General features: G+C 40.5%; 1 protein-coding gene across 1 annotated transcript in view; it reads left to right on the plus strand.

The window, feature by feature from the left end:
• RESF1 (retroelement silencing factor 1) overlaps positions 1-9,873 on the plus strand; it is a 28,266-nt gene extending 18,393 nt beyond the window's left edge. The window contains exons 4-6 of the mRNA XM_064654656.1: positions 336-5,739; positions 7,388-7,462; positions 8,664-9,873. Of these exons, the coding sequence (XP_064510726.1) occupies positions 375-5,739; positions 7,388-7,462; positions 8,664-8,806 (5,583 nt within the window). The 5' untranslated portion in view covers positions 336-374 and the 3' untranslated portion in view covers positions 8,807-9,873. The remainder of the gene's footprint in view (positions 1-335; positions 5,740-7,387; positions 7,463-8,663) is intronic.
• Positions 9,874-13,890: the final 4,017 nt, after the last annotated feature.

The following is a 13,890-nucleotide window of genomic DNA, read 5'->3' on the forward strand; positions in this document are numbered from 1 at the left end:
GAGAAGGTAAATATAGCCATCTATTGTTAAATTAAAAAGTTGAATGATAATAGAATTAGCAGGATAATGTGAGGATTTTGTTAGTCATTAGACAGTCAATAGGATTATTAGTTGCTGCTCTTTTTGTACCTTAACAGCGTTCTGGGAAATAATTTATGCAACTTGGACATTGACAGCATTGATGTCCATGGGATGTGCCAGTGGGGTTGCTCTCCTACCTAGCAATTTAAGTTCAACAGTTCTGTTCATAATGCATTCTGAATCACTTCTTAGTAAGTGAAATAGGTTTTGATCAAAAGATTAAGATTTTAATATTTTTAAGCATTTTTTTTTAGCATTTTGGGTTTACCTGAAGAAAAAGAAATCAAGAGAAGATGGACTGGAATGGAGGACCAGTCCAGAATGCTAATGCAAATATGAACCTTCAAAGTGAAGGAGCTTATCACACTCAGTTGCTTTCTAATGGACATGCCTTTCCTCAGACAAATGCCAGCTCCTCTACAAATGCATGCACTTATGCTGAAAGTAACCAGTTTGTGTATCTGCCAGCTGTCAAGGTTGCCTTCCCTCTTATGAATGCTGAAGGATTCAAAACTTCTGATCAGACCTTACCAGGAGCATCTGTGACTGGTAATAATTTTTTTATGTCAAAATACTCAGTTAAACAACATCAACAGATGTATGTACCAGCTCAGAAACCTCCCATTCAGCAGTCACCTTCTCAGGCAGAGATGGTTCAGACTTCTTGGCCAGTCTCTAATGCCTACAGTTATTCCTGTAGAAATGTACCTCCCCTGTCTTCTCAAATGAATGCTGGAAATAGTGTGAGGAGTGTACATCAGGGACCTCAGTATGCTGCTACAAACACTTACACTGCACAGCCACAAATACTGCAGCAAAATTCTGTGAGATTTGCAGCATTATATCAAAGTAGCACTCATTCCCAGAATAATTCTGTGTCTTTTGGTACATCCGGGCAACAAGTCCAAAACCATATATTTCAGTCCAATACTCAGTGCAAAGGTTCATACTCAGTGAATCAAAATACTGAAACAAATGTACAGCTCCCACAATTTCAGCCAAGTCAGATGGAATCACAAGCTCCTAGAGGATGTTCTGCACCATCTTTGTGTCCTGCCAACTGTGTTTCAAGAGCTGCTACACAATCTTCAATAGGTGTACCACAGAAAGTACAAAACATATCTAATGGATACACCCTTCGCCAACAGAGGAGCCCACTGGATCAAAAAAATTCTTCTGGTTTTAACAGCATTCAGCAACACTGTCAGAAGCAGCAATATGGAGAAGTCAGTCAATCAGTTAAGAGTTTCTGTAGTTCAAATGGAAGTGTGACAGCAAATGGTTCTTTTAATGAAATGACTGTGCCATCCTCTGGCATTCCTGAAGACCTGTTTGATATTGTGAAAGAAATAGAAGCTCTTTCTTCAAAGCCACCGAGTGATCCTCCTTCAGTTCAAGAAAGCCAGACCAGTAATTTAATGAATGGACCTGTTAATTCTCAACTTTATTCATCATCAGCAGATGAAAGAAAAATTGTAAAGGACAGACCAGCTTGGGACGCTGAGAGGCTGTACCGTATTAAAAAAAACTGGCCCCTGCTTGAAAGACTTTTTAAAAGAAAATTATTAGCAGCTTCAAAGCATGACAGAAGCACTCCCCCTCCTCCCTACAGTTATCAGTGTACTCCTGCTAATTGTCTTCCATGGGTGCCCAAACAAAATGTACCACCTTCCTCAACTCAAACAATGATGACAGAGAGTCAAGCACTTAAGATTTCACATGAAGAAAGAAAGGACAAAAATCTAGCCAATGCTGATAACAGAAGATTAGAGGGGACTCAAAGTAACCCGCAGGTGGTGCAGGGAAGCCTTCCATCAAGCTTAGCTCCTATTCCCTCTCAGAGCAAACTCCCAGCTCAGTTAAATAATCCTGAGAGCACTCCCACCGTGGAACAACAGGATGTTCATGCCTTGGCCTCTTCTCAAGAAACTGCAGTTTCCTTGAACAACGCTTCATGTTTTAGTCAAGCAGGTAGCTCTGTCAAAATTGCATCAAAGAGTGTGCAAATTAACCCCGAGAACTCATCGTTTCTTCAGTTTGTATTAAGTAGCACAAATGCATTGAAAGAGAAGACAGCTGGTGCTACTGCTGATAAAATACTGACTAGTCTCCTGTGTAATGACAAACAAATGGTAGATACATCTGTCTCAGGTGGAAGATTGCAAAAAGACAGTAGTGAGAGGAACGTAGAAAGATTGAAAGGTGAGCAGGCATCTGTGGTTCACACAAACTCTCCTGTATCGGAAATAACTAAATCTGGTGAAGCTAAATTCCAGAATGAGGTAGCTCAGAAAAAAATGCCGTTTACTGAAAATACATCCTGTAAACAGATCAATTGTACTTACACTATGGAAGAGCTAACTGCATGTCTGAGCTTGTGGCAGAAGCATTCATCAGAATCTGTAAATGTGCAAAAAAACCAGTCAAGCGAAAGCCCCACAGCAAATCAGATTTCACCCTCCAGCCAAAACACAAAAAAGAGAGAACAAAATAATGTTCTGGTTAGTATGGATGAAGCAGTGTTGCCTATAACAACTACCTCTGTAGGACAAAAACTTGATACACTGACTTCCAGTTTGATAAAAAATTTTGAACCTCAGGTTGCAGTTGTTTCTCCTTTAGTACTTTCTGAACAGAGAACACAGAGTGAGCAAGCAGACAAAATCCCATCATCTGACGATAAAACCTATCCAGTGATTGATTTGGAGAGCACATGTAACTTGCAAGAAGCGGGGGAAAATGGTTTAAATGTGGCAAATACTGACAAAGGAGCAATAGAAAATGCTTGGTCATCACCCAGTGATTGTATTCTGGAACAGCAAGTGGACTCGCATTTGCAACAGATCAAATTAGGTGATGAAAACAGAAGAGTAAAAACCAGTGTGAATGGAAATGATTCATATAATGAAAACCAAAGGAAGGTTAGTCAATCTGCACAAGATACCAGAGAAAATCTGCAACTTGAATTACAAAACAAGATTTCTTTTCCTGAATCGGGCATAAATTTTTCTAGTCAAATCTCCCAAGAAGGTGTAGGAGATCATAAAGACAAGCAAACTATGTTAGAGACAGGAGATACATCCACAGCTGTGTTGGAAGATCAGATGTTTCGTATTTCTAGTGTATGTTCTCTTGTAGAAGGTGATAAATTTTATAATCCACAAATAGCAGGCATCTTCAGGTCAGTGTATGAGACACATACATCAGAAGGAAAAGGATCTGATGCAAGGGAAAAGGAACAACGTCCGGACTTGCGTAAAAATGGGCTGAGCAATAGCACTCCCCAGAAAGAGAGCTTGCTGCTAAAGATGTTGGGAGAATCATCAAGCTGCATGAGTAAAGTGGATAAGATTTTGCATGGTAGCACAATGAGTCATTTAGAGAAAGAAAGCAAAGAAAGCAGTGGCAATCCTCTTAAGGTAGTTTCTACCTCAGAACAAAACGTGTCATCTGAGGCATCTTTCAAGCATCCTGAAAATTGCTTAGAAAATCTTGCTAATATAAACCAGAAGTTAGCTCAACATTCACTAGGTTCTTCTATCAGCATAACTGCTGAAACAAATGCATCCACTGTTCCAGGAGACCACAGTAAACAAAATGCCATACCCACTAAAAATAGCACAGAGGAAGAAATAAACTCTTTTGGAGAAAAACCTTGTAAATACCTAAAAAATCAGCTGTCTGAACTAGTGAAAGAGTTTCCATATGGCCTTCAAAGTGCTGATATGCTAAGAAAAGAACCAGCACAAAGTCATTCTGTGGCTGAAGGGATGGAGAATCAACCTCAAAGAAAGATTAAAATTTGTGACAAGAATTCTAATTTGAAAGACCCAGTAAATCAGATAAAAATTGCAGTGTTAAGCTCTGATCAGGTTCAAGAGCTGTTTCCTGAACACAAACAGTGTCCCTCTAGTGACAAGAGAGCAGTGAGTCAACAGTCAGAAAAGGCTTCAGCTGAGGAGAACCCTGAAGGCAGTGTTCTGCCTAGTCAGAGTCTGTGTGAGAAGGAAAAAAAAACACAAGAAAATTCCAACTCCGGTGAAAAAAATGAAGCTTGTTCAATAACGGGTTGTGTATCTGTAGGATGTAAAATGCCACACTGTCCCAGTAAATCAGGAACATCTGGTTCAGAGAAAAATGATTATCAACTTTCAAAAGCTGAAAATAGTAGCTCTGCAGAGAGACAAGAAAACAACAGTAAATCTGATGCCCTAATAAAAAAACACTGTGCAGTGGGAACCCAGACAATTTCTGAAGAAATCCAAACCAGTATTAGCAAAAATAAAGAAGATATTTGCATATACACCTCTGCAATGAACAAAAAACCTAGTCTGAACATCAATAATGAACACATACTGCCTACAATAAAACAGGAAAATACTGGACCACTTGATTGTTTTGATAACCAAGATGCTGATAAGTATAAATGCAGCAGCCAGAAGGAAGAGCTGCAAAGTGACAAAGGAACCCCACTGCCAAGCAAAGAATTTCATTCTGACAGAAACGAACATCAGACAGTTTCAGAAGAATTGGTGGAGAAAACTGGTCACACACATGCAGACAACATGACAAAGGCATCTGGAAAGAAGGAGAGAGTTTTCAAAACTGAGTTATTTTCAAGAGATAAAACCAAACCAGCTTTGACCACGAAATCCAAAAAGCACATTCACAAATCTATGAAATCAGAAACTGTAGAAATTAAGCACTCTGAAGTCAATCAAAGGCAAAATATTAAAACTTGTGAAGAGAACTCAGCTGAAGGACAGAACTGTAGTAAAGAAAAGGAGATGCTTGGGCAAGATGTAGGAATTAATGTCAAAGAGAAAGACAAACATAAAAATAAAGAAATAAAACATAAAAAGCTGAATAGTTACCGAGCTGATGCTGTAAGGTTCTCAAATTTTGGCGCTGTAGACTTTAAGTCAAAAAACATAAAATACTCTCCGCATAAATCTGTGAAAGTTCATCCTTCACAGGAGCAGCCATACAAACGGAAGATGAAGGAAAACCTGATGGGGAAGAGAGAACTTAAGAAAGCAAAGGTGGAAGATGAAAGACCGAAACAATCTGAAGGAAAGAATTTTAAGCAAATTGCACATAATTGCATGATAAATTCTGACAGAGCTAAAAGATTGAATGGAGAAAATGTCTGGAAACCAAAGAGTTCCTTAGCAGATCACTCTGTGCTTAAACTACAGAGAAAAAGGGCTCTATCTTCTCCCATGTCTAAAAACTACTTTTCCAACAAAGAAAGACGTCTCGATGGTCAAAACAAAGACAAGTGCTCTGAGAAAATGTTTCCTGATAAAAACCTGCTATACATAAATAGAAGAAATAACAGACTGAAGTTGCATCTTCAAAAGGAGCCAAAAAAACACTACCTGAACAGGGTTGCATTTAAACGTACGGCACAGGAACGCATATACCTGACAAAATTAGAGACATCACCTGTCAGACCCGTCTGGCATCGAAAGACCAAAGTGTCACAAAACAGCGATTCGAAAAAAGATGCGTCTGCCTCAGCAGTCGAGAAACCATGCAAGCAGGAAGTACTTGAGTTTAAGCTGTGTCCAGACATACTGTTCAGAAATCCAACCAGTGGCGAAGAAAGCTTAGCTGTGAAGAATTCCCTGGAAAGAGATAAAGTCGTTGTAGCAGGTATGACGCTATCTTGATTATTAATTTGTAAGTAAGAAGTATGTACTCCTTTTTCAGTTCATGTTGTCTGAAACTACAGACAGTGGAAACATGAGACAGGAGCGGGGCTGGCTGATGTCGGGGCTTCCCCGGAGCCGCGGCACGGCGGGGCCGTCCCGGGGCCGGGAGCCGTGCAGGGGGATTGCTGCGGAGCTGTTTCTAGCAGCTTTAACCCTTTTTTCGCCATGCTGGCGTGGTAACTATCTTTCAGGTTAGCAAAGCAGTCTTATTAGATGACTTGCGGTTGGAATTAAATATGTTCTTTAAGCTTTCTTTTTCTCTCTTAAAGAGGCATGCACGCTCCTTGTAGGTACAGGTTTACAGGGGGAGAGGTTTAGGGAGTATGCCGAAGTTTGCTTCCTACCTGTGTCAGGAGGATTGATGAAGTGTTCAAAACAGCTGCAGTCTGCTAACACTCCGAACCGCTTAAACTTCGGGGCGCCGGGGAACACAGATTCCCGCATCTGTGCCTTAGGAATCAACCTATCTTCATAGAAGAGTTCAGTAAATTCGTTTCCTCACACGGTGGCACCAGTTCTGGATCCCTTTCCCCACCCACGACGTGGGGGAGCCCAGTTCTAGTTCCATCTCCATCTGAAGAACCATTCCGACGTCTTGAGGGATGGGGAAAGGCAACTCCAGCATTAAGGGTTTCTCAGGCCCCGAGCCTGGAGGGGAGAGGTTCCCTCCCCTCCCCCCAGCACCCACGTGGTCCCATGGCTGGTACAGAGATAGCACACCGGGCGTGGAGAGAAGGCAAGAGAGAGTTTATTGTTGGGAATGTTACTTTTATAGGGTTAGGGAGAATCACAGGTTAACCAATTAGAAGTCTCAAGGGGCTTACAGGAACACAGGAAGGGGTTAACCCCTTCACAGGAAAGGGTTAACAAGGTCCGATGAAACACCTTAGGACATCTTCCCAGGACATTCCTGCATGGGATACACTTGTCGTGGGGGGTGTTGGGAAGAAGAAAGCATGTGTTTACAAAGAGACCACCAAAAGCCATTTTAAGACATGTTTAAACAAGTTTCTCATCAGATTTAGTGCTACATGAGACTCTAGAAGCTGAAGGCTGAGATATCATAGCTAGTTCTCTGACAGACCATAGCCGTGTGTTAAGCTGAAAAAGAACAGCTTGGCTTCTTTGTAGAAAGTAGATTCTTTTGGCATAGTTACCAAAGGTGATCTGATCTGTATTCAGTGTTCACCTGGATATACGTAAGTCTGGCTGGGCAGACAGTGGAGGGAGGGATCTTTTATGCCACTGAGGAAGAGAGAGAGCTTAGGTCTGACATATCCTGCACAAAGTCCCCATAACCTTTGCCATCGTTGCTTTAATCTGCCCTTTTCCCTCCTCTTCTTTCCTGTCCCAAATCTTTCAGCATCTTACATGGTGCATTGTGAAGCATATTTATGTCAAATTCTGTATCTGATTTTTAAATAAAGCCAAATCTTAAATTGCACATAGCAGCCCTTGCAGTCATTTTCACACCCAAAGGGAATTTCCTTTTGCATGTGCTAGTATATATGTTAAAACTTGATGCTGAATAGAGACCAAAACTTGTGATATAGGAAGGCTCCAAATTTTTTTTTAAATTTTCTTTTTAGGTGTCAAGAGTAAAAAAGAAGATTGGTTAAAATGTGAACCACTGAAGCAAAAGAAACTGGAAGAGATCTCTACAGGTGAAATGACTTCTGAGTATCCAGTTTGAAATATAAGCTAAATAGTCTTTGCTTGGTATTAAGTGTTCATTTACAGTAGCAAACCCTAATAAAGGATTCCAACTTATTCTTTACTAGTTCTGCTGATTAAATGGATACTGTAGAGTAGACATATGAGTTTCAAAGATCTGTGGAGCTTTTTACTGCTGTACGAATATACTGTTGGAGATAGTTGAAATTTTCCTGCATACCTGTGTGCTTTTGACTTGGGTGTAGCACTGGTAACAACATTCAAGTACAGTTTTAAATTGTAGGTAAAGACCAAGCTAGCTCTTTCACACTTTAAAATGTAGGAAGTGATGTAGCAAAATCCAGTGTGAGCCTTTAAAAACAGAAAGTGATTTTTTTTTTTTAATCTGGCTGTCACAGTACGTTGCTGCTGTCCATGCATACACCTGTGCTCACAAGTTCCAGGACCTGTGTCCCAGTAGTCTGGTCAAGATTACTTGTATGACACATAAAGGAAAAGTGGGGCCACTACTACATCTTCCTTGTTTCATTTGATTGGCAAATTGCTTTTCGATGGTCTTCTATACTGTTTAGGAGTCAACTGTTACAGTAGCGGCATCTTTCATCTCAGGATCTTGCTTGTTCCATCCTTTGTTTGCAAACCTCTTGGGTGAGGTTGCTCCCAACTGTCTTTGCTTCTTTGCTTTAAGTATCTTTCTAGCTATAGTCTTGTTTTTCTACTCATCTGAAAGGAAACAAAATGGTACATTCAGCATGCTGTAGCCGTGTTGCCATCCGCTTCTTAACTTGTCAGCAGAGGACTTGCATGCTCATATCTGTGTTGTGGTGTTGATGCAAGCAACATATTCTGCAACATCTGCATCTTTTAATGCTGTTGCCTGTGTCCTTGGCTATTGGTCCCTGCCATCCTTTTAGCCCTTCCTCTTGCTTCTTCTCTTAGTTTCAAAAATGCACGTTTTCCATCACACCTTTCTTAATATTCTTCAGAAATCTCGGTTGTGAAGACACCCAAATGGCCATTTTGTGCTTAAAGATGCATTGGAGATTGATTTAAATCTGAGGCACCTGCTGCTTTAGGAAGGAAGTTTGTGGCATCCTTTTTGACACTGGAGGGCCCTAAGTACCACATGCAGAAGGAGTAGAGTCCTTTGACGCTCAGACTCTTGCTTTAACCTGCTTGTCTGTCTTGCAGCTGAGGACAGTATTCCACTTGATACAGCTATACAGATCCTGGATGGAGATGGAGAGACTCTTCACATTCCAAGCAAGGACTCAAAAGAGATGTTTCAGACCTACAGGAAAATGTATCTGGAAAAAAAGATGCAAAAGCCTTGATAGTGCTCCTGTATCAGAGATCTTACTCAGTATCACTGAGAAAAAAATGCCACCACTAAGATGCTTTTTTTCAGTTTACTTCATATTTCTGAATAATTGTAAAAAACCACAGTTTTTTTGGTAGGTGTTGAGAATTTCCCCCCCTATTTTCCTCATATTTGTGAATAATTGACGTCTTTTGTATTTATTACACAAATATACTTTGGTGCTGCAGATGCTGATGTTAAATGTACTGTTTCTTTAGGCATGTCTGAATTTTTTTTTTTTTTAAGATAGGGGAGTTTTTTTGAATCTTGACCAAAAAAAAAGATCAAACTCATTTAAATTGCCACAGCCTCTTTTCTGATTCTCAAAAACTTTACTTGTGGTAATTTCCATTACTGGCAGTGGAAGAATACTTCTACTGGAAAGGGATTGCAGTGGGTTTCCAAGCATTACACTTCTATTTTCCACTTATGCTAGTCTGATTGTTTTGCTTCTATAAAGGCTTTTGTTTTTGTAGAAACTTTTTTTTTTTTTTAAACTGGGAATAGAACTTTAAAGCCCTCAAATCAAGCATACAGATCAGGGGTATTTATGAAGTATCTATGCTGCTACCCAGTTTTGTTACATATGTTTTTGTGGAACTTGTACAAATTGAATTGAGTTCTTAGTTTTAACTCAGTGCTGTAAACAGTGCTGTAAAGTGTTAGTTGAGTGTTAGTTGTTTTTCTTTCTTTCTCTAGCTTTCTTTACACTTGAAAGAAAAGTGCTATTGTTGAAGTGCAGGGAGTTTGAATTCACTCTTGTCTGGACCATGTTGCTCAATTTAAACAGACTGTAATTAATTTCTTTTATTATAAAGTCAGATAATGTTTGATTTCACATTCACTGTGACAGAAGAGTTATATTTGTTGCTGGGTATCTTTTGTTTAAGTGCCTTTTCATTATTCAAAATTTTGAATCAAATAATATTTTTTCAGAAATTTCGTACTTGATTCTATCTTGTTAAACCTTTATGCTCAAAGAAAAACCTGTAGATATTTCATTGAATGACTTTTATACTTGAAATAAACTTTGGAGGACTATGCCTTGTCTTTTTTTTTCTTAGTTAAAAAGTATCAAGCTGTGTTTATTGCAGTTAAATGGGCATTGAAAATAGTCCTTTAGATCAAAAGCAGGTTTGAAATAAATGCTGGATCTTCCGTGTTCAAGGGAAGTAGCTGCAAGTGAGAACTGGACTTAAGCCCAAGCTTTTTCTAATGAAATCTTAACAGCACGTTAAGGAAGCATCAGAAATGTGTTCTGTCTTCTTCAGCATGTTATTTTCATTCCTGCTCTGACTTGGAATTGGGAATTGGCTGGCAAGCCTTCAGTACTACTCCATTGGTGACTAGGTATGTGTGCAGGCATCTCTAATTATCCAGTGGAGCATAATATCCCAATATCCTAACTCTCTCTGTATGCTCAATTAAAAATAGGCTTTTTGGGGAGACAGAAGTCCTCACCTTCCATCAAATGTATGTTTATTCTCTCAAACTGGGAAACTATTTGGGAAGATTTTTATTCCATCTGGCGCAGCTGTCCTAGTAACTTAGACTTTTGTTTGTTTGTTTTTCTGGCTGGATGCCAAACTATTAGTCTGTGGAGATTGTTGTCTCTGAAGGATTTTGTAATAGTGTTGGCAACTCTGAGAAGATTTTATTTTGCATTTTCATGGGAGTTTAGTTACCTGTATTATACTGCCTGCACTGGGGAAGATTCATTGCAGCCTTAAGTGTACCCAGTAAAAGCAACACATGGTTCCTGTCAAGAATTTAGTCTGGGTTTTGTTCTGCACAATGATACATGAAGCTGACTTAAATGCTTGGGTGAATTCTTTTCAATAGGAAATTATTGAATCCAGTGACCCATGATGTTTATATTCTAAATATTTGGAGAAGTTTGCTTCTGACCTTGTGCATCCAGTAAGTGAGAATGTCAGTTTGGAGTCCCATGGATACAGCTACATCTTCTTCCTCTCATATACCAAGGAGTGAATCTTGGCTCTGTGACGATGTTTACATGGTGACTTGTGCCTACTGTTTTGGTATGGTTAGGATCTTTGGGATAGAGTGGCCATGTACTTTCTGCTTGGTTCTTATGTTGGTTGGTTATTGTACAGTTCAGTAGCTGTCTTGAAAGCCTTTACTTTGCACTTAGATCTGGCCTGTAGCCTGTGCTACACTTACTGCATGATTGCTGCATGCATGTGGCACTGAAGACTGCCAGATGCTCTTCATCAGTTGCCATTTCTCCCGCTCCTTATAGTGCTGACTGAAGCCATACTACAGCAAGCCCTTGGCCTTGGATAGGCAAGATGCTCTGTGGAAACCAGGGCTGTGTTGCTTGAACTGACAGATGTGAGCATGAGGTCATTCCCTAGCACTGAAGGTGCCCATCACAGATGTGATGTGTGCCCATTGTCGGGTTGTTGCCTGTACTTAAACACTTGCAGTATGAACGTCTCTGGTAAGGTTACTTTGTCCAAACCATGGATCCTGTCATGGCTCTGAGAGCACTAATAGATCTTAATGGTCCTATATGTCCTCCACTCACACCCCGTGCTCATGGGCCCAGGTTTGGGGCCTTGGCTGGTGAGGACCCTGCCTTGCTGGTTGTGGTATCTCCCTCAGCTTCTGGCCCTTGCCTTTAGGAGCTGCTGGTTCCTGCTGAGCCCTGGCAGACACAGAACTGTAGGATGTGGTGTACAACATCCTCTCCTGTTGGTGTCTGTCTTCTCCTTCCCATTTCCTTCTAGGAAAATTTCTGTGTCGGTAGAAAGAGCTACCACTTCTATCATTCTTGTCTTTGTGTCCCAAGAGAGTCACAGATGAGGTTCTGTATAAGTGTGAAAAAAACATATATGTAATTTGCTATCCATTTTCAGAGACAAGAAGACGATCCACATTGCTACAGGAGACTGGTCAGCCAGCCTGACCTCTTTCTTTGGGAAGATTAGAGAACAATCTTTGAAGTCATGACTACCAAAGTGCAGTAAAGAAAAAATTGAAATGGTGAGATTGGATTTACAAAGGGTAAATCATACCTGCCCAACCTGATGGCCTTATGATGAGATGACACATTCTGTGGACAAGTGGACTGTACATACTGTTGTTTAACAAGACTCGACATGGTTTCTCATAGTATTCTTGTAGCCAAATTGAGGAGAGAGAGTTTGGATACGTGACCCATGCAGTATGTGGAAAATTAGCTGACCAGCTGGGCTTGGAGCAATACTGTCTGTGGTCAATGTTAAAAAGTCCAGCTAGCAACTACTGCATTCTTAAGCAATTGATACTGGGGCTGTCATTACCATCTTCATTAATTAATTGGAGGATGGGATGTAATGAACTTTTGCAGGTTTGCATGGAGAAATACAGGTCCTCAGGAAACTCAAGAGCAACTTAGTGTGGGAGTTGAGAAAAGGCACGCAGTGTGTCTCCCAAGAACATTTGCTTCCTCTTACTCACTTCCAACAGGTAAAACTAGGGATACTCAGAAGAGCTGGTTTCTAATGGTGTGATGAAGCCATGGCCCTGAACGATGTCCTGTCCAGGAGATGCCTGTTTTTGGCTTGAGGCAGCAATGCTTGTGTAAAAATGACTCACATCTGCTCCAGAGCCCCTGCCCCAACATCTAGTGATATGATGTTCAAGAAGGTCTGTAGGGTGGAAGTCTCTGTAACAGTGCCATTTACTTCACATAATTGTCATGATCTGTTGTAAATCACACCTGCTGTCTTGCCATGTGTCCAGTCATGCAGTGATCTGTAAACCATGAATAGAGCAGGGCATCAAGGAAAGAAAAAACAAACCAGCCATGCAGGGAAACATGTATTATAAGCTGCTGGGCTTGGAAACGTTACCACCACATTTGATATCAACAGTACTTTCCTTCCCAGGTGTTAAAAGTAATCCTTTTTCCTACTGATGAATTAACGAGTCATTAACATGAGTGCTAGAAAGGTGTGTGCTCTGCTTTCCAATCAAGAGTGATTTTCTTGGTGGCAGACCTAGGTTGTTATCTACAATTCAGCCTTTATTTTAGATATCTGATCCTTTAAGCTAAGTCTTCCTTTAAACTTGGCTGTAGTGGCTACACTTACCTCTCCCCGTCTCAATCCTTGTCTTTCTGCCTTCCTAGACCTCGCCTTCATAAACTCACTTCTTCACCTCCTGAGGCTTCTTGTTTAATTTGCAAGGTTGCAACTACCACCTTCTCTTTTTAAATCTTTTTCTGATCTTCCTGGTCTCTGACTTGTCTTTTACTGTGTGCAAAGCCTCCAGCCTCTTTTCATCCTGGCAAAGCTCAGTCTTTTCCTGACCTCTTAGCTCCAGTGCTACCAGCTCAACCATGCAAAGCCTACCCCAGTCTGCATTTAAGCCAGGCAACTTTTTGTTTTTACTTTGCTGTCTGTTCATCAGTATTAAGACTCCAAGGGGAAAATGGTTCCCTGCTTCCAGCTTTTGTGCTCATTACTGTAACACCTTGACAAGAAAAGCAAAGGAGAATGTTTACTTCCTCCTTGCATGCATGGAGCATACCCATGGCAGTGGGAGCTTTGGAGCACTTAGTTCTGAGATTCAGCAAGTCCTTTGGGCACATGCAAACATTATCAACATGGAATAATTAGTTCAGTGGCAGTTATCCTCAAGATATGTCAGGAGCTGTTATGTAGTTGGAATCTGTCAAGCTCCGTAACAAATGTCCTTTGAACGTAATTTGGGTTCAATGGCTTCAATGGTTTCAATAATACCATATTCAGCAGGTTGCTGTTATTCTAAACTGCTCTGTGCAGTTCCAGTCTCCAGTGTATTACCATCATAGTGATTTTGCCAATATTGGAATCTCTTTGATAAATTGCTGTGACTCGTGAATTGGCCACTATCCATTCAGACAGCTGCTCAAAAGAAATTACCTGTAGTAGAGAAAGTGTTAGGGCTGCAAGAAACAGCATTATGGCTACAAGGAGTACCTGCAAGGAACAAAAGCCTGGAGACCATCTGCTCTGTTGAATAAGCAATCTGGATACATTCCATAATTGTCACATGTTAACATGAAAC

This window comes from Pseudopipra pipra, chromosome 5 (genome assembly GCF_036250125.1).
Source record: "Pseudopipra pipra isolate bDixPip1 chromosome 5, bDixPip1.hap1, whole genome shotgun sequence".
In the NCBI taxonomy this organism is placed as follows: domain Eukaryota; kingdom Metazoa; phylum Chordata; class Aves; order Passeriformes; family Pipridae; genus Pseudopipra; species Pseudopipra pipra.